A 20984-nucleotide genomic window follows, 5' to 3' on the forward strand; every position below is an offset into this window, starting at 1 on the left:
TGACCCGAGTAGGGGGTGGGAGAAACCATTTAAAACCACAGAACATGAGATTTAGCTGGGAAGTTTGGGCTTTATCCTGTAAGCTGCAGTTTGCTGTTGCCTGTGTTGAATGCTGTGAATCGTCTCTTAGGGAGACCAGCCTGCCTTCGCCATGACGGTGCATCCCTGGACAGAGAGGGTATTGACCTTGGAGACCGCCTCCCAGGCAGCACGAGGGTGGCGGGGGTCAGAGAGGGCAACAGATTTTCTACTGAGCCACTTATTTGCTCAGCCTTGACCAAGGTAGGGACCTCCCTGAGCTCCTGGTTCTCCAAGTGCAAACAGGAAATACTGATCCTCTCCTCACTGGGATGAGTCAGGGAGTAAGGGAAATAACCACGCAGAGCACGAGCGTGGCAGTCGGGGCTGATGCTGGTCCCCTTCCCTGTAGAGCAGTGTCCACTGGTTTTGTGGCCTGGCCTTAAGAGCCTTAGATAGCATTTATCCTAAGGGCGTAGCTGCCTCTGTTCTGCGGAACACTGAACTTGGGAGGCAAGATTCCAAACAGACCAGTAAGGGGGGATTAAGAAAAGACACCTGTATGTGAATGGCCACCTGAGTGCCAGCGTTAGAGACATACTACTTCCTTTAAACCTAATTAAACCTTGAACACAATGGGGAGGCCGGGGGCTTCCTCGTATTCATCCTAGTGATGCTTGTCTTCTTTTCCTTAGAGAGCACAGTCCGAATCCCTGAGCGATCTGACGGGTACCCCAGAGGAGGAGGAATACGACGAGAAACCACTCCCCAAAGTCAGCACGGAGGAGAAGCCCAGTTCTGGGCAGCAGGAGGCGGGACCCGACAGAGGCCCTGAGCCTGGGGGACTGGCCACCATGCTGCCACCACCTGGGGGGGCGCGTGCCCGGCGGAGGCGCCTGCAGCACTGCCCGGCCCTCAGTGCCAGCATTGAGGAGGACAGCCTCCTGGGGGACAACCCCTCCAGCCACCCGGCCACCCCAGAGGTCACAGAGGCTGTGTCAGGCCCAGCCTCCCTCGCAGAGTCCTCGTCTGGGCCAGAAGGCTCCCCGCACCCTAATCACAGGGAAGACCAGAGGGAGGAGCTGTCCCAGGAAAGCACGTGTTCCTCAGACAGGGACACAGCAGACGAGGTGGATTGTGCTCCTGGAGACGCAGAGGGCCAATTATCTCCTTGTATCCTCGACGGGGACACGGCCCCTCCCGAGCCTGGCCCCGCCACCACCCTGGAGACTCTCCCTAGTCCCCATGGGCCAGACCACACCGGCCAGAAGGAGGTGCAGCCAATGCTGGACGTGCCGGGTCCCGAGGGAGCAGGCCCAGAAACCCCGGCCCCCGCCCCCAGCCCCCCGGCCCCCAAGAGCTGCTTGAAGCGCAAGGCCCCGGCCGTGACCCTGAATGTGAGCCTCGGCGCCTCCCCCTCACCAGCTGCCTCGGAGTCGTCTCCCCAGGAGCCCGCACCCCGGTCTCCGGACCACGAGGCCGCCCCCCCGGACCCCCCCAGGGCCGAGCGGGCGGAGTCCCCACCAGGAGCACCGGAGGCGGCGGCGCCCGAGCGGAAGATGGAGCGAGGCGGCCGCGAGGCGCGGGCCGCGAAGAAGTTCTCGGTGTCGTCGGGCCAGGAGTGGCCGCGCGCGGGCAGCCTCCTGCTGGAGCCCCGCGGCCCCCCGATCCGGCTTCTGAGGAGCGGCCTGGCCTGGAGGAGCGAAGCCGCCCTCGAGGACCTCCCCGAGCCCCAGGGCTTGAAGCCCGGCCCTCGGAAGCCGCCCTCCCCGGCCGAGCGCGGCTCTCCCGACCTGGGGGACCAGGCGGCCACCGCGGACCCCGGCGCAGCGGCGCGGGAGCGCCCCGCGGGCGAGCACGGAAGCCCCTTCCCGGTCAAGCTCCGCTCCACGTCTCTGTCCTTCAAACACAGGGAAGCGCCCGGCCCCGACGGGAGAGGGATCAAGAGGCACAGTGCGGAGGTGAGGTTAGAGAAAGGAGGGCTGACCTTGCTCTCCAGGGACGACAGGGGTCCGCTGGGGACGGGCCCCGCCGCCCGAGGTGCCAGGACCCCCAACGAGCAGGGCAAGGCGAAGGCCCGGTCCGCAGAGCAGCTCAGCTCCAAACCGCCCCTGCCCAGGAAGCCGCTGCTGCAGACCCTCACCCTCCCCCAGCTGCCTGCGCCCCCCGACACCAGCCCCGGGGACTTGGATCCCAGGAAGGAGAACCAGCCGGCGGAGAGAAAGTCGCCCCACAGGGCAATTGGTAAGATTCTAGCTGGAGCCAGCGGCCTGGCAGGGTGTTCGGAAGGGGAGGGTGACGGGGAAATCAGGTCACAGTTGGAGTATCTTGCTGGACGTCCGCAATGTATGTAAATGCTTTGGGTAAGAGCCTCGTTGCAGCAGAATTGGAAGGAAAAGTCAGAATTCCTCTTGGTACCAATAACATGTCTGATCAAGACTTAGGAATGGAGCGTGGAGGAGGAAAACAAGGTTTTGTGTAAGATCCGAGAAGTCAGGAAAATGTAAAAACTCGTCGTGCATATTGTCCCGAGAGGAGATGGGCCCCTCAGTGGATCACTCAAATGTTGCTTCTGCTTTTTAGTGTGGAAGCTTGGTGAGGCCCAGGCTCCCGGGGTGTGTGTGCTCTCAGGGATGGAGGCTCTCCCGGGCCTGGGCTAGTTTTCTGTTATGAATGAAGCATTGGCTCTTCTGTCACTCAGCATTGTTCTAACCTTTCCCTCAAAGCAAGAATTTCCTCCTGTTTAATAAGCAGGCCCGCAGGGCCCAGCCTCACACAGGAAGCATCCCAGCTCCCGGAGTCTGAGATGCTCAGTGTGTGGGCGGTAGCTCTCCCAAAAGGGAGATGGTGTTAAGACTGGGGCAGAATGTAAGAACCTTCTGAAGCAACTGTCTTTTAAAATGAGCAGAGATGAAATAGATGACCTTTCTATGTCTTTGACGTTTGTCACTTTTTATTTATAGTGTTTCAGACGAAATGAGAAATCTGTCGGAAATGGGTATTTTTGGTAGAGCTAAAGTCTCTCTCGTTGCTGGTTTCTTTTATTAATGGGAAATCGTGTGCCAAAAATGGAAGCAGACATGCAAGTCGTGTGTGTGTGTGTGTGTGTGTGTGATGGGGGCCTCAAGGAGAAATTTTCCAAGGCAGCTTTGATAAAACAACACAACTTTCAGGATATTCTGAGTGGCTGCTCTAAGTCCAGGACTCCGCTGAAGCGCTCCATGACGGGACAGAGAGGAAGCAGAACCCAGTTCTCCTGGGGACCCCTCCCCCTAAAAGGAGGATGAAGGGCACACTCAACGTAAAGACAGGTTCAAAGGCATCCTAGTCTTTTGTGTCTTCCTCCCAGGAGGTTAGTAAAAGTGCAGAGTCTAAAGGACCTTAAATTCCTAAGGTGACACGCAAAGATGCACCTTTGGGGAAAACGCCCCCCAAAACGGGCCCATGTAGCCTTCTTGATCCAGGCCCCTGGGCTCAGCTGTGATTTTCTGCTGTTGCTGCGGGAATCATCAGTGAGGGAGGGGGCGTTGGGGAGCTTCAGGCTGTAACTCTGCAAATGTCCAGGTTCCTGAAGCTGTCGTAGAGGGATTCAAAAAACCATTGAAATGACAAGGGAGGAGGGGGTTTGCTCTGGGCAGATAAAACCCCAGCATCAGCACCATCCACCTTCGAGGCCTAGAATTGAAGGTGTCTCCCACAGGCTTGCTGAATGGACGGAACCAAAACACAGGAGCCTCACGTTTGTGGTCAGAGCGGGAAAAGAAGCTTTGGAGGGTGATGCTTGACACATCGATCAATTTATAACTTCCTCATCTTAAGCTGGGAGAGTGAGGCTTTGCTCACTGTCCAATGCCTGGAATGGTCTGTAGTCAGAGACCTTGTGTTTTCTCCTTTGGTTTATGAAATACCATCTAATATTTATCTAACGGCTTCGCTTAAATAGTGGAGAATCGTCTTGTCCATTTATTTTTATTAACATTCCCTAAGTCATAGAAATAATGGACTCAGATGACTTCTCAAGTGGAAGAATCTAGGTTACTTAGCATGGGTAGTGATTTTCATTCCAGCGCGAAGAGGAGGGACGTATTCCTACGTTCTGTGGGGAACCGAGCCTCCCAGAGTGGGGTGGTATTTGAAGGGCAAGAGCCAGGAGAGGCTGGGGCTGCTGTCTGGTCCCACCTGGGACCTTGAGCTCAGGGGGCTGCCTCGTGCAGGCCAGAGCGGACGCCCAGAGCCCATGCTGTTGGACCCCATCAGTGATCCTGTGCAAGGAACCGAGAGAGTCAGGGCAGTGGGAGGCGAGTAAGGATGAGCAGGGCCTCTGCCGCTTCCCCAGACACTGGATCTGCTCGTGGGTCAGTTTGTTATTATCACTTCTGCCTTCACCCCCTTTGCTCCCAAATTATAGCAGCTAAAGACAATTAAATTGATATAAAACATACAGACAATAAAAGTTGTAATAAAAGTATTACCCAGTTTTCCAGAAAGACCTAATTATGGCTGTTTATTACCTTGTGATGGCAGGCACCTTACCCAGAGCTCCCAAATGGGCTACCACCTGCCCGTCCCCCTTTGGGGGGCTGCACATCACACAGCTGGGTTATTGAGATGTCCCAGATGGGCAGGGTTCTGCCTCTGGGACTCAAGCTGCTTTGTCCCCGGAATCCTTCTCCTCCACACCCTGTCTTCCTTCTTTGGAGATGGAGAAACCCCCCTGGCGTGCTGGAGAGGTGTGGGGAGGACTCCACGGTTGTTGCTATAAACAGAGGAGTCCAGCTCGCCAACTGGGCTGAGCATCCCAGGGCCACTTGGGATGGTGGCTGCGAGCCCAGCACATCTGTGCTCGAGACCAGTTAATCCAGTCATTTGCCGTAGGAGGTGAATGGCCCGGGGTTATCAGCCCTGCTCGTGTGTGTAGGGCAGTCCCCATCCCCTGTTGGGCCAGTCCATCCCAGTGTCTAAATTACCAGCCTGGAAGCAGCCTCCTTCCTGTGCACAGGATTAGAGTTAGAACAGGGGAAATGGTGAAATATAGAAAGTACCTTAAAAAAAGCAATCACTTGTAAGTCCACTCTCTGAATGTCGGCCTCCTTTCTCTCTCTCTCTCTCTCTCTGTGTGTGTGTGTGTGTGTGTTTTATTTTCTATGATGATGTGGTGGACACTTGTTGGCTGTTTAGGAGACTGGCTGAACAAAGTGCCATTCTCACCAGGGACCACATTTGATAACCAGCCTCAGCCTCCAGTCCAAGCTTGTTTCCCACCCTGACCAGGCTGGTGACAGTGGCACACGCAGGTCCCTGACCCAGTCCTCACACCTGCATGCGTTCATCCTTTGACAGACGTGTGGCAGCGTCTGGAGTCAGAGCTGATTGTCAGGACTATGGTGGGAGGGGGGCAGATACCACCAGCTCTAGCGAGTGGTGGTTAGACCAGACCTCTGACCCTCAGGGCACCCCCAGTAAACGTGCCTGCCATGACCAGACCCCTGGCCCCACACATCCTAATCTAGATGTGGTTCAGGCATTGATTTTTCTTTATAAACACTTTTTCACAGATTTTACCTATGAGCAACAGAGGTTAAAATAATTTTTTAAACTGTTACAGTTGATGCTGTGACAATAAACAATGCACAGCCTCCCCCAGCCCCCCTACAGCAGAGGATAACCCAGCCCCACACCTCAGCAGTGCCAGGTTGAGTGACTGTCGTTTGCCACTCGGTCGTGAGTGATAATGAGGAGGCAATGACGTCTAGGAAAGCTGTGGGGTCCTTGCCCTTAATAGGATGTGACGTGTGGTGGAGTGAATGAAGGTCAGAGACCCAGAAGCCTGTGTCTAGTGCCCCCTTGGTGACACTAGGGCCGTGTCACCCCAAACAAGTCCTTTATGCTGTGAGGCTCTGTGTTCCCATCTCTGAAATGGGGATTGAAAGTATCCTTACGTGACGAGGAGAGTTGTGAGGGTTATTCTGCATGTGGTGCTGCTCTGAAAATCAAGACCGAAGAACCCTTAGCTGTTAACGTTTCTCGAGTAGAGAGAGAGCCGTACCTGGCTGGGAGCGGGAGGTGTGATGGGGGAGCGGAGACCCAAGCTCTGTGGACACGGGCTGTCCCTCGACTGATTACTTGTTCTGCTGGCCCCTCTAGACAGCTCTTGCAGAAGTCCAGCTGCCCCTGGAGACCCCACAAGGAATCCAAGGTGGGGCAACTGTTTACATTCTGCATTGTAGGAGTGTGCCATATAATATAGTAACTTCACTACTTTTTCTCCTTTTCTGCTGTAGCTCAAAATTATTTTCAAATAACAGTGCCTTTCCATCCCTGTATCCCAGTAAAGTCCCAGTTATATCACCTGGCAGGTGATGGAGACCAGCTGTCTCTGTGCTCAGAGAAGGACTGTGGTCACTGCCTCCTGCTTAGAGACTGTTTTAATTGCACGGACAGTGGTGGTTGAACAGATGGACTTTCAATCCAAGCCCCTCCATCACAGCTCTGTGCCCGGGAGCTGTCACTGGCTCCTCAGGTCTCCAGGTGAGGTGAGGGGTTGGGCTGGACAGCCCTGGGGTGTCTGCAGCCTTCACGTGCTGAGGCCTGGGCTCAGCACCCCAAGCCTGGCAAAGAGCCTGGCAAAGCACCTGGCCCCCGGGGTACCCCCAGTAAACGTGCCTGCCCATGCCCAGACCCCTGGCCCCACACATCCCCACCTAGATGCAGTTCATTTTACTTTATAAACACTTTTTCACAGATTTTACCTAGGAGCAACAGAGGTTAAAATAATTTTTTTAACTATGATAGTTGATGCTGTGACAATAAACAAAGTAGACTTCAGGCCCCCATTTGGGGAAAAAAAGCTCACATAAATTTGTGCTCTGGAGGCCTGTACAAACTCCGGCCCTGGACAAGGACTGACTGCTCCCTGCCCCGGATGAACATGTTAGGCGTTATCAGACCCTCATAAATGTTGACACTGGGAAACCTTCTAAGTCCATCGGCCGGTTCACCAGAACTGGGTTGGTTATAAACCTTGACGTGCTGATGGTTATCAGTGGGGCGTAACTGTGCCCTACACGGGTGGGCGAGTTGTCAGATGCTTCAGACTGTGTCCATGAGACAAAGGAAAAGGGCACCGTCTTGGCCCTTGCTGGCTGTCACCTGTTATGATAGAAACACTCCAGGAGGAACATTTAAAGCAACAGTGGCCTTTCCCCCCCCTAACAAGTGGTTTTGGAGCTTGTGAGAAAGGAGAGCAGTAGGTCTGGGGAAGGTGGGTTTCAGAGAAGCTGAGGGGACGAGGAGATCCCTGCAGTGCCTCCTGGCTTAGGAGTAGGGAAGAGGGGGAAGAAAGAGGCCCTCAGACACTGTAGCTGTTCTCCCTGAGAGCTGCAGTGTGCCTTGTGTTTCTGGAGACAAGTTCTCTGCCCTTGCTGACTGTGGTCTTATGTAGAAGAGGCAGTGGGAGCAGGAGGAGGGGTTCAGGGCAAGCCGTCGGAGAATGGAAGAGGAAGAGTGGGGGCAGCAGAGAGAAGGCAGGCGGGCCCAGGACCCCCAGTGCATTTGGGGTCCAAGGGGCACTGAAGAGGCTGAGAAGGGAGCCACCTGCTTCTCCTGGTCACTCTCCAAGCACCGAGTGAGTCCTGATCATCTTAGAGTTGTTTTTGTGTTTGGGTTTTGGTTTTTTGCTTTTTACTGAAGAACGATACATGCACAGAGAAGGGCACAGATCATGTGTGTGCCGCTCAGTGAATTTCACAGACCAGGGCGCAGAAGGAGACCGGTGCCCAGAGGCCCCTCTGTGCCCCCTTCCCTCGGGCCCTGGAGCCCTTTCCTTTGCTGCAGGCTCCGTGTTAGTGGTGGAAGGACCCCACTCTCCCTGATGGTGCTTGTAGGAGAGTCTGTATGCGAGCACCGGAGAGACGGGCGAGATTAGACACATTCTTCCTCGGTGTAGACAGCATCTCCCCTGGGGCCTGGGGCCAGGTGGGCGCTCACAAAGACAGATGTTTCTGGTTTTTTGCAGTAGTTATGCTCTGCAAAGTCACCATGAGCACTGAATCAGTGAGTCTCGCACCATCGCTCTGGGGGGAATGTGGGGTCAGCTTCCTGCCAATCCCTGATCACATTATCTTCAACTGCTTGGTACATAACTTTGTGTTGTGTGTGTTTCTGTTTAAAGACACATTATTTAATATGTAGTGTTGGCCCCTTTCCGTGCACCTTCCAGCAAGCCATAGGGTCACACACGCCCCATCTGACACATGTATCTCCTTCATAAGGCACATCACTGCCTCGTGCTCATGGGCACCAGACAGCACTTAAGCACTAGACGTGGGGGCTATTTTCGACAGACAAATCCCCAAGAAAAAAACACAGAAATGCAAAAATGTGGCACTAAGCATACCGCAAAAAGGACCCTTGTGTGCAGTCTGAGAGCAGAAACAGGAAAGAAATAGCATCCCCACCCATATCAGCTGGGAACGTGCTTGTCCTGGGACTCAAATTTTCCACTGCTCTGGGCATGTCTGCAGGTGACCACAAAGGGTCAGGAGTATTGATTTGGGGGTTACAAATACATTTTAGTGAGTGGGCGAATTCTCAAATATGGAATTCCTGGTCAGCGAGGGGGGACTGTATCTGTCAAATGAGCAAACGGAGGAACGGTGATACGTTACCTTTGGAGGTAGAGTTAGGACCCGGTTGCATCACATATCATTAAACGTTGGAGCTTGGTCTGCGAGAAGCCCTTGCTCATTCTCAAAACCCTCAGTGTGGCTTCGAGGTAAATGCTCACAGGAGCATTAAATGTCCAAGTTCTCTGCTAGGATCACACAGCCGAGCTCACAGCCAGAGCCGACGCAGAGCAAGGCCATGAATTGATCAGGAGCTGTCTGTGTTCAATCAATAAACACTTTTAAAAAACCTTCACCTTTCCTACAGGGAGCCCACGGTGTGGGTGAGGCCCATGTGACCTCAGGGCCCCTCCCCACCCCAGCGGTCCCCTTGGTGTCTCTCTGTGCACATTGTCCCCTCCTCCCCGCGTAAACCAGGGTGCTGGCAGAGGGGCTGGAGGGGAGACAGAAACAAGGGGTGGTCTCTCCGTTGCTGAAGCTCTGTGGTGACAAAGGTTGGTGGTGCGTCCACTTCAGATCAGAAGTCTTAGGGAGCAAACTCGGGCCCCTCCGTCCACAGAGAGTATTTTGAAGGGCTGGAAATGAGCTGTTGATGTGTGTTTTAAAGACAACAGTGTAATGGAAGGAGATTGGAAGCCATGTGCCAAGCGTTAACACGGCTCTCTTGGCTCGTTAATTTAGGGAAAACTTTTTTCTGCTTCTTTGTGTTTTTATCTGCTTTCGGAATGTGTACAATGTGCGTGCATACTGTTTTGTTTGTTTGTTTGTTTTTGTGTGTCCTTTTATGAACAAGAAAGTTATTTTATGAAAGGACAAAGATTCTTTAAAATAGCTGCTTCAAACCTGGCAGCATCTACCAAGTGTTCATGAGGCGTGAGAAGCCCGCTATCCTGCCTCGTGTGAGCTCAGGGCAGGGCATCTGCTGTATTTTCACAGCCAGAGAGCAAGAAACCGTGATGGTTCACGTTGTGTGGCTCATTGCACCTCACCCAGGAGACGGTATTGTTGACAAGTCACAGCTGTGTCCTGGCTGTCACATGGGGTGTAGACCCCCATTACAGTTCCACCCTGGGGGGCCCCAGCCTCCCCTGCCCCAGGTCCCTAGGGATGTTATCTGTGCCCTGGTCCGTACCCTCTTCTCCAGTGAGTTGTAAAATCCTCCTTTGGGCTCATGTGGGTCATCCGATTGCGGAGGGTAGGAGTTCACCAGAGCTGTGTCTGTGCCCCCACGGTCAGAGTGACACCAGCGCCACGGGCCCGACACAGCCCCACAGGGCCGGGGAGCCAGCCAGGACACTGAGATGCCAGGGCGGCCTCTGCCTTGAGTTTGAAACCCAGGATGGAAATTTTCTCTCCATGCACAACATGGAGAATTGACAGAGCTCCTCAGAACATGGCTGGCTGAGGTAGTGAGCTTCAGCGGCTGGTCGCAGCCCTCTAATCTGCCTGGAACGTACTCGACATGGCCGGGAGGACAGCGTGGCCAGACGTCTCGGCCCAGCAGAGAGCAGGGGGCATGACCAGCCACTGAGTGTGAAGAAAAGATCAGAGAGAAAATGAGAGGGCCCCTGTAAGAAAAGCCCAGGAAGACAGAGGTTAGGAGGACTCTGTGGAACGAGGCACTGAGATGGGGGAGAAGAAATGCAGGCTTTCTATGAAATCCACAGCCACCAGCCTGCCTCTGTGTTCCGGGCAACTGCTGGGTTCTCTGGACAAGAAACAAAATGTAAATGTACATTGTCGATAAGCTAATATTAGAACAGCACCTGGTATGTGGTCTCCGCCGTGTGTTTGTTGAGTAAATAAGAAGTTCCAATGACCCAAAGCACGTATCAGTGGGGTGGGCGGTCAGCTGGCAGAGGCACATGGTACCAAACAGTAGGGAGAGACGTGTCAAGAGAGTTACAGGAGAGTGAGGAGGGGAGAGCCCGTCCAGCTAGGTGATCAGGGCAGGCTTCATGGAGGAGGCATCCGGGTGGGACTTGGTGGACACTAAGGGATGATCCCAGGACGCGGTGTCACCTCTCCTGGACTGTGGCCACAGCCTTCCTCCTCACCTCCAGCTTCCTGGTCCCCCTGCTCACACTTACTCCCCATGCAGCCTCCAGAGTGTGCCCAGGGTTTAAACCCCTGTGGCTCCCCATTACGGACAGGAAGTCCCTCTCAGTCAGCCCCACCTGCACTTCAGCCCCTCTGGGCTCTGCCTTCTGCCCCCTCCACCTGGGAGGCCTTTCCTTGCCCTTTTGCTCAGCCTGGAAGTTTCCTTCTCCAGGTTCCCACCCCAGACGGCATCCTCACATCCCACCCACTGGTGTCGCCGTGTCTACACGGCACATTGTGGATTGTAGCCCTTTCCTGTTCCAAGTGACTTGTTTGTGCTTAGTCTCCCGTACTGGACTTCGAGCTCTTGGAAGAAACAGTTTTTATTTTTCCACCTTAGCATTTAACACAATCCCTGCCCATAGCAAACGATGAGTGAGTGAGTGAATGAATGAATAAATGAATGAAAGGGGTGAAGGAGAGGAGGAGGCAGGAGCCGGGGAGCAGAAATGCTGGGCTCTGGCTAAGACTGGAAAGTCGGGCTGGATCACACATTGCAAGTAATCCGGGCAGATGTGAGTGCTGAAGCCAGGGGTGGACCAGAGCACGTGTGGGGGAGAAGACAGAAGGCCAAGGGTCGGGAACAAGGAGGAATCCCAGGTTTAGGAGCGAGAGTCGGCAGGGACCTGGAGAGGGGACACCCGAGGAGGCCAGGCCTCCAGAAGAGGTTCTGTGGCCAAATCCAGGCTGCAGGGGGAGAGCAGGCCGAGGACAGGGCGAGACCTTGGATTTGTGGTCCAGCGGCTGGGTGGCTGGAGAGCCCAGTGCTCACGCCATGGCTGGGTCTGGAATGAGCTGAAGAGACACGGGCAGAGGCTGCTGGGGCTGATGGCAAAGGAGAGCGGGGAACTGGGGTTCCCAGGGTGAGGGTGGCCAGGCTCCTGGAGTCAGTTTTCTTTGAGCTTCTTGGGTACCCCTAAGTGTTTCACAAAGCAGCAGGGAAGCGGTCAGCGGCCAGGGAGAGCCTGAGGGGCAGGAGGGGCAAGGGGTGAGGCAAGGAGACGGAGCCGTGATGGCTGGAGTCCGTGGGGCGGAGGCCCCGGGGAGCGTCCCAGAGAATGGCAGGAGCCAGTCCCAGCTGCACAGGCCAGGGTGCGGGTGGAGCCCAAGGTTCTTCTCCACGCCGAGGGAGAGCAAAGTTCCCAGGGCAGTGGCTCTGTCCCTCGCCCCTCCTTGCTGACCAGGGGACTGGGGGAAAAGGTCTCCAAGCTGAACTAGAGGCAGAAGCCAAACCAAAGAGTAAAATCCCAAACACAGCAGAGCAGGGGTGTCAGGTCCCAAAGGATGAGGACGCGGACACGCCCTGGACATCCCCACATGGCTGTGACGTGGGGGTGGGGGTGGCAGGAAGCAGGAAGGAGCCAGGCCAGGGACTGGGGACAAACTTCCCCAGTTTGAATGAGGGGCATACATTCAGAGAGGCTGGCTTGTGGGGAGCCTTTGGATTCACTGTCCTTTGGAGAGACCCGTGAAAAGCCGCTGATGGAATCGTTCGGTTTCCTTGGAAAAAATGAACTGTCTTCTTTTTTCTGCTGATGGAGGTAATACATTCTCGTCATAGAAAATATGAAAATACGGAAGAGTTGGAAAGCAAGGGAAGGAGGAACGACCCATAGTTTTAACCCCCCAAATAAGCACTGGGAACATGTAAGGCCAAACGTTCTGGTTTCAAAGGCATTCTTTCTCTTCTCTCTGGAATACTGAGGGATGCAGCCAGTATAATTTTCAGTGTCACTCTCCATGCAGGGAAGGTTTTGTGTCCAATTTCTTAAAAGAGGAGAAGAATATTCCAAGAATAGGATACTGGGTCGTATGTGCTGGTCCAAAGTGATGGCCTCTGTCTAGGCATCTTACCCGTTTATGTGCGGACTTCTGTCTCATTTCACAACGTATCCCATAGGAAGAAGATGGCTTTAAAATGTGTGTGGAGAAGCAGTTGCTTTTAATTCTGGGGGGTTCAGTCTAGAGGAGTATAATCTCTTTGATTCACTTTTCACTAAGAAAAGAGTCCCTTAAACGAAAGTACTAGTGTCCCTGGGGGGTCCCCCAGACCTCCTTCCCCGCCCCTGTCCCCCGGCCCCTGTGCAGTACTCTGTGTGGGAGAAGCCACAAGGGGACTGAAGGTGATGAGGATCGCTTTGCATAACCTGTGTCTTTACCCACAGAGAAGGCAGCAGAGCCTGGATCTGATGGCCAGCCTACGCCGCCCTGGGTCACTGTCGGGCGGCAGAAGCGGCGAGGGGCCCCGGAGAAGCCACCCAGCCAGGAGGACAAGCCTGGGGCCCGGACCCTGAAGTCTGAAACAGGAAGGGCAGCCAAGGCGCCCGAAAGAGCCCAGGTGCTGTGAGCAAACGCTCTCTGTCTCCGTAGACGCAGGAGAGAGCTGTCAGCAGGGGCCGGGACCCCGCGATGGCCCCGCGTCCTGCACAGTCATGACAGGGACCGTCACCTGTGATGACTGCTGGGGTCTGCCCTGCGTGTGTGCTGGGCTGTCACGGGGGCAGAGAAGCCGTGGGTCATGTAGTCTGGGAGCAGCGGGGACAGCCCTTTGCTCCCGGCCTCCTAGGCAACGCAGCTCAGCAGATGGAGAGATGGACGGGGTTAAAATAACTGCCCAGCTGGACGCCAGGCGACCATGTCAACAGCTCCATCTGCACTCATTTCCAAGCCTGACCCAACCCTGCCTTTGCTGCTGCACTGGCCACCTGCTGGGGTCCTCTCTCCTCACCTAGGGCTGCAGGGCTGGAACCCTGGGCTCCTTTTGCACTCTGGGCTGAAAACACCTTTCTCAAATCCAAACGACTATGCTTAGAAGCAGGCTGAGACTCAGGGCTGTTGTGGTCCCGCAGTGGCCAGGGAAAATCCCGAAGTGTGTCCCCACCGTGTGGGGACGTGGGCCTGAGCCTGCAGCAGGCCTGCTTCCCTGCGTGTTAACCCAACCCGCAGTCGTCCCCAAGCTTGAAAACCCCCCTGCGGGCTCAGGGAATTTATAACACAAATACTAACCAGTGATCCCAGTTCTGGGCCTCCACTATCTCCCTACATGTCATAAAAGTCTCAAAACTATTACCAAACGCAGTTCATGTTGACTTCCAAACCGAACTCTGTCGTTGGACATCTGGGGCTGGGGCCAGGCGGGAACAGGGCGGAAGCCAGGACGCCTGTGTGTGCCCAGGAGAGGGCCCCACATGTGTCTGAACCCCAGCATTCTGGGGGCTCAATGCCACAGCTCTCCCGGGGAAGTGCCAGCAGCATGGTTCATGCTGGCAGAGAAGCCTGGTGGCTCATTGCCTTTGGTTATGTGTCCCCATTTGAGTCTCAGGTGACGGGACAGCGTGTGTCTTTCTTGTGTCCCAGCAGGAGCCCGTGAAGCAGGCCGAGTTTGTCCGCAGCAAGTCCTTCCTGATGGCGCCGGCCAAGCCCACTGCGGACCAGAGGCCGGGGGCAAAGCTCCGCCTCCCGGAGGGGCTGCAGAGAGGCATCTCCTTGTCCCACCAGAACTTGGGTATGAAACCTGAGAACAGCGCCGCGCACTGTGAAATGCCTTTCCGGCCTTGGTCCTGCTGGGTTTTGTTCTGTTTGTTTTTCTGAATTACTTGCCACGTTGATTTTTTTTTGAGCTTTATTTTTTTGAGATAATCACTTCACCTGGCCAAAAAAAAAAAAAAAAAAAAAAAACCTCACCTACTTTAAGGGTACAATTCAGGGAGTGTATATTGACAGCAAGTACATATTTACCAAGTTGTAAACCGTCACAGTCTGGTTTCAGAACATCTCCCTCACCCTCCAAAGCTGCGTCGTGTGCATTTACAGTCATTCAGCATTGCCAGCCCCAGCTCTAGGCAACCACACATCTATTTTATGTCTCTGTATATTTGCCTTTTTTGGGGACATTTCTTATAAATGGAATCATCAAATATGTGTTCTTTTGTATCTGGCTTCTTTCACTGGGCATAATGTTTCTAGATTCATCTTTGTTGGGGCATGTATCGGTATTTTTAAATTTATTTGTAATTGTGGTAAAATACACGTCACAAAGTTCACCATCTTAATAAGTGCACATTTCAGCAGTGTTAAGACTGTTCACGCCATCGTGCAGCCAGTCCCCAGAGTTCCTGCAGTTTTATTCGGAGAGTTTCTCCTCCCTCACCACGTTGCCAGAACTCTTTGAACCTGCTCTTAAGTCTTTCTGTCACATAAACTGTTCTACGCTGGAATTTTCTTTACACGGATTTTATGTTTGTTACACGGTTAAGACCTTGACATATATTTTAAAGACATACAAGAGGCTTATGTGAAAATCCAAACTCATTTCTCATTTTTCCATTTGTTTTGTCCTCTCTCCAGCAGCCCAGTCTGCTGGAGAGAAGACGGAGAAAGAATTGCATCAGCTGAAGAGAGCCAGTTATGCCAGCATGGACCAGCCGTCCTGGATGGAACTTGCCAGAAAGAAATCTCAAGCTTGGAGCGACATGCCCCAAATTATAAAATAGGTTGACAGTGTGCTGCTAAAAAGTGTCCACCACCCTGACGGGTCACTTCATTAAAAACTGCCACCCAATCAAGGCAAACAAACTGTGAAACTTAAGAATGATTTTATCATCAGGTTACAGGAGAGCGAGCTCAGGGAAGAGGAAGAAACCAGGCAAACAAGTGGGACAGACACATGGCCGCAGGCCCGGGCCAGAGGGGCCCGAAGACAAGGACACCATTGAGAAGGGCCAGGAGCAAGGTTCTGTGCCCACAGGTATGAATGTGAGTCTTTCAGGATCCTCTTGATGCAGAGGGCTCAGGCAGGGAAGAAAATGTGAGTGAAACATGGATGCAGAGTTGGGCTGGGATGCAGAGCTGGGATGCAGGGCTGGGATGCAGGGCTGGGATGCAGAGTTGGGATGCAGAGATAGAAAGGCTCCCAGAGAACGTGTGTCTGCGCTTCCAACTGAGGTCACTGTGTGTCTCTGGGCGCGGTCCTGCCTGTAGACCTCGTCTTCTTTCATGTTTACTGTGAGGCATGACATTCATGGTTAAACAGGGATGCCCTTTCCAAGAGCAGCTATAACGCAGTCAGTTTTCCTGAAGGTAGCCACTCTAAGAGATAGTGGAAGGAACCCCGCTGGGTTCATCAATTCATAGGCTGGTTCCAAAAATAATTTTTAAACTTTTCCACATGGCATCTGTGTCCTTAACCACTGCACAATGCATTGCCTGTTCAATAAAACTTTTCAAATGTGCTTCCGTGATACGTGTGTGATTTCTACTCACATCGAGACAGTGTCCTCCCGCAACTGAGTTCAATGCAATCTGTGGAATTTCACTTAAAACAGATCTCATTTAAACTCTCAGTTGGGTTGATTTTGGAGTTTGGGTTTTATGAGATTTTTTTTTCCAGTAAAATTTTGGTGTTCATTTGTGGAAATCAGAAGATGCTATAGGTTGTTTGTTTTTCTCTTTACAGCTATGTGGTACAACATATTAAAAATATAAAATGTCCTTAAAAGTTGCAATTCTTTAGCATCTTATTAATCTAACTTGTACATTTCTGTTGAAAACTAGATTATCAATGCCTTAACCAGCATGACCCGTGGATGCGGAATGTGGAGAAGCCACCAGAGGAAGAGTGTCTATGTGGGATCTCAGAATTATGTCTCAATTATAGAATACCTCTATTTAAAAAAAGAAGTTTCCAATTTGTTCATTTGAACAAGCTAATCTCCATGGGAATAGCTGGGCACATTTAGCCATCAGAATCAGTAAAACCTCATGTATATATATCATAATTTGACTTTATATACCCTAAGTTCTGCTACCTTCATTGTGTTTTCCATCTTCGTGAATAATTATTTTTCTAGCTGTTGGAACTACACAGCGTGGTCAGGTCTACCTGTATTGAAAAAATCCTGGGAGAATTGTTTGTTCCCCAACCAAGTGGATCTAGAATTGCATTGTCTTAGAGACCATCAGTGCTGAGGTCCGTGGTGAACATGCTCTGAGCAAGGACTCCCTCCCTCTAGCCTTGCTCCAAAACCTTCGATGTGAATAGTTTTACGCTCCAAAACCTTCGATGTGAATAGTTTTACCTAGAAAAAAAGAGCTATGTTGGCTACTGTTACCCAGTACTGTCATTTCTCCTGTTAGCAGAACATTTCAGATGAACAATGCTGAGGCAGTGGATTTGACTGTAAGGGTGAAAAGTATTTGGTTCGGTTTTGTTCAAATAGAGGTTGATATTCTCTATGTGTTTCAGGACTTGGCTTAATTCTCTCTGGCACCTGGTAAGTTGGGAGGGTTTCGAATTTTAGGAGACTGGGAGAATTCACTGGGGGGTGGTCCTGCAGCTGCCACCCCACCTCCACCCTCTTCCATAACTAAAGGGGCTGAGCCAGGCCAGAATGTGGGGATGCTGTGGGAAGTCTAGAGCAGCAGTGGTGATGGGAAAGTCGGCAAGGAATCATCAGCCTTGGTTGTCATAAGAAGAAAGACAGTACGCCATGACTGAGTCCTTCCTCTGCGCCTGGCACTGCTCTACACGCTTCATAGCTGTTGTTTGTAATCCTCTCCACAGTCCTTTGGAGATAAGTACCAATCTCCACCTTGCGGATGAAGAAACGGAGGCACTAAATGGAGATGAGGGTCACCTGTCAAAGATCTCACAGCAGAGCACCTGGTAAGTGACCCTGGGCCCCTGGCTTTTAAACCCTACCCTCGAGTGAATCCCCATTTTTTAAAAAAGCATTAGTGTGGAGGTGAATCTGCATCCTTAAAAGACATTAACACAGACAGGGGAGCACTAAACTTGACCTTGAAGGCTCCTGTGCGGCTCGAGACTGAATTTTTGTGTCTCCCCCAAATTTCATCTGTTAAATCCTAACGCCCAATGAGATGGTATTAGGAGGCAAGGGCTTTGGAAGGTGGTTAGGGCATGAGGATGGAGCGCTCATGAATGGGATTGGCGCCTGCATGAAAGAGACACCGGAGAGCTCTGGCGCCCGTTCCGCCGCGTGAGGAGGATGCGGGGGGGGGGGGGGGGGTGGCCGTCTGTGAACCAGGAGAGGGGCCTTCACCAGATGCTGGCTTGCCGGCCCCTGAATCCTGAACTTGCCTGACTCCAGAACTGTGAGAAACAGATTTGTTATTTTTAAGCCATCCATTCGCTGTTACAGCAGCCCAGACGGACTAAGACATATGTCCTGGGGACAGGCATAACCTCTGATGCTTCACTCCACCCTTCATTTCCCTAAAAGTCCTGGAGAAAGCGGGAGGGTTCTTCTGTACTTTCTCCTCATGAGCACCTGCACGGACTGTGAGGTGTTTCCATTCGTTCCCTCACTTCACGCAGTCAACACCCGTGCGTGGGCACTGTCCCGCTGCCTGCGGGCACCTCAGTGGGCAGGTGAGTGACCTGCGTTCTGTTGAAGGGGGGTGCACGCTAAATAAATGAACATGAGATGTGAGAAGAACGTGGGAAAAGAGCATTAAGTGCAACGGGGAGCCTAATACACAGGGACTTAGTTGTGGCGGAAGGTCTCCCTGAGACTGGGTGGTTGGAGAGGGTTTGCTGAAGAAATGACCTAATTGTAAACATGGACCAGCCATGCAGAGATCCTGAGGGGAAGCCTCCAGGGAGATGGACCTGCTCTACCGAGCCCCAGGCCCTGGCTCTTGGCACATCCCAGAACAGTGTGGCTGGCACGTGTGGGACAAGGGGAGAGGTTTGTGGCCAACAGAGGGTTTGTTGTTTCTCAGAAGGGATGTACAAGTGAACACACACTTTTTGTGTGTTCATGTGTGGTTGGGAGGAAACTCGCAGGAGAGAAGGCTGGGACGCCTGCACTGGTGCACTGCTCCCACTCCTGGAACCGAGAGTCCCAGGTTCTCAGCCAGCTGCCAAGGGCGGCCCCACCGTGATGGCAACGTCCTGGTCATGTTCCCCACCTGTCCTGATCTTCTGTTCCCACGGCCCTTTTCACCTGGAACTTGTGTATTTTAGGGGGGGTTGCTGTCTTCCCCCAGAACTTGGCCCCTTAGCAGTCTGCAGAAGAAATCCTTGCACACCTAGCATTTCTTCATCTTAGTCAAGCCTAATGAATATTTGGGGGTGGGGTCTCGTGGAGGGGACACGTCCCAGAGGTCGAAGCCCTCTCTAGCTTCCTCACCCCACAGCCCACCCCCGCCTGCAGGACGAATTGCTCTTGGTTATCTTGAGCTCCTCAGACCTAACTTGGTCCCCCCACTCACACACCACCCCAAGCAGCTTACCAGGATTTCTCCGAAACAAAGGGAGTCATCCTGCCGAGGGGAATTTTGATGAACAACATTCTCTCCACTTTATTCATGCCTGTCCAGATATTTGGAGAAAGGAGAGGGAATTGACTTATTCTAACTCTGCAGGAAACAAACCGGGACCAGAAATGAAAGTTCAAGGGAAAGACAGATGAAGAACTGTTTTAACTGTCACAGCTGTCCAGCACGGGACAGGGTGCCCAGTTAGGGGTGAGCTCCCTGATGCCCAGGGTGAGCAGGCGGAGCGAGGAAGGCCGTCCCTCCTGGGTGCTGCACACGTCTCCGCCTGGACGGGACTTCGGACTGGGTGGCCTCCTGGCCTGCAGCGGCCTGAGGTGGGGCCTTTTACATTCGTTCTGTAATATGGTCACATTACCTCGCTCGTCATACTCATCATTACCAAGAAGTAATCATCCAGAAAATCACCCAAATGGGCTCTTATGCAGAATGTCATTGTCCAGGGTGCCTGGGAAGCTTCCTATTCCGGGGAGAAGGAGGCCAGGCGGAACCAGCCTGTCAGAAGACGGGGCCTTTCCAGTCCTTGCTGGAGGCGTCCATGATGGGGGAGGGGTCTGGGCCTGCTCTCCCCACCCAGCCCCCGCATCTCCCAGGCAGTTCTGTTTAACTCCCATGTGGAGAGAAATCGTAATGTATTCCTTGGTAGATAAAAATAATCTCCAGAAAATAGGCTGTTCAGGACCAAATGGCAGAAATGATGGAAGCTGAATACGTGTGTTTGGGGTAACAGCACAGGTGTTCAGGCGGCAGGCAACTCACTTTAGACACAACATATAGCTTCCTCCTCCTCTGTAGGGAAGTCATCCTCTTCAGCGTGGAAAGAAAGGAGAGCTGTGTTTGTGATGCCCAGAGGCCGGTTTTTGGGGTGTCCTCCAGGAGTTTGCTTTATTAACTTCTCCTAAGAGCACCCAGAAGGATCTGTGGAGAGGCCAGAGGCCTCCAACCTGCCCGTCCCTGGGCACGTGCAGACCTCCCTGCCAGGGGCCTAGCTTGACAGTTGCTATTACATTTTCAGAAAAACAGAAAGTCAACATTTAGCTCACTGTCCAAAAAAAGAGCAAGTTGCCCCTGGAAGATTCCCCTGGAGATAAGGACCCTGGTTATCAAATTTAGGAAAATGCAAAATTGCTACTGAGAGAAAGGAAACTAGACGCAAGTCACTGGGGCGTCCTTCAGACTAAATAAACCCAGCTGAAGACTCAGATGCTCCATCTTTCTTCCCAAAGGAGGGGAAGGAGGGAAATGAACAGGTTGTTTTCAGTATCACCCACCCCGCCCCGCACTTCATCCATAAACTCATCTGCAAGGACCGGCCCCTCCCACCAGGTGGGCTCCCGGGCCTCCCCCCCCCCCCCCCGAGGGCAGAGCAGGAGGCAGAGTCTGGATGACGGTGCTGAGTGTGGGGCAGCCCTCAGGAGCCCCCACCTCAAGATTGCCTTGCCTCTTGGATCACTGTCCACTGGTGGTGCTGAAATACTTCAAGTGCATGAAACGTTTACAGAGGATGCGGAACCAGGCACTGAATTCCACGGCGACAAGTTGGGAGCTGGCTTTTCCGGCACTGGCTGGAGCCAGACCTTTCCTGGGTCACCGGGAGGCCCTGGAGGTCCCAGCAGCTCCTGCCCTTAAAGGCTGCTGCTCCGTACATCCACTGGACCCCTCTGCGCTGGCTGTGGCAGGTCTCCAGAGCTCTCTTCTGTTTATGATCACTGCTCACTGAGTGCTGGGCTTCCAAGCTGTTATAGGCTTACTTGGGTCCTCGTAAATTCAAGTGTTGAAGTCCTAACCCTCAGTACTTCAGAATGTGACTGTATTTGGCAATAGGGCCTTTAAGCGGTGATTAAGTTGAATAATGTCACTAGGGTAGGCCCTTATCCAACATGACAGTTGTCATAATAAGAAGAAATAGGGGCACAGATGCATGTAGAGGGAAGATGGCCATCT

At 53.0% G+C, this 20984-nt stretch overlaps 1 protein-coding gene across 7 annotated transcripts in view; it reads left to right on the forward strand.

The window, feature by feature from the left end:
• Window positions 1-15973, forward strand: part of CRACDL (CRACD like) — a 95864-nt gene extending 79891 nt beyond the window's left edge. For 4 of the 7 annotated variants that reach the window (XM_064481867.1, XM_064481866.1, XM_064481868.1 and 1 more), the window contains exons 7-10: window positions 714-2262; window positions 12908-13080; window positions 14100-14247; window positions 15090-15973. In XM_064481867.1, coding sequence (XP_064337937.1) covers window positions 714-2262; window positions 12908-13080; window positions 14100-14247; window positions 15090-15235 — 2016 coding nt within the window. In that variant the 3' untranslated portion in view covers window positions 15236-15973. The remainder of the gene's footprint in view (window positions 1-713; window positions 2263-12907; window positions 13081-14099; window positions 14248-15089) is intronic. The other 3 variants (XM_064481865.1, XM_031441118.2, XM_064481864.1) reach the window with 3 other exon arrangements.
• The last annotated feature ends 5011 nt before the right edge of the window (window positions 15974-20984 follow it).

This window comes from Camelus dromedarius, chromosome 33 (genome assembly GCF_036321535.1).
Source record: "Camelus dromedarius isolate mCamDro1 chromosome 33, mCamDro1.pat, whole genome shotgun sequence".
NCBI lineage: Eukaryota > Metazoa > Chordata > Mammalia > Artiodactyla > Camelidae > Camelus > Camelus dromedarius.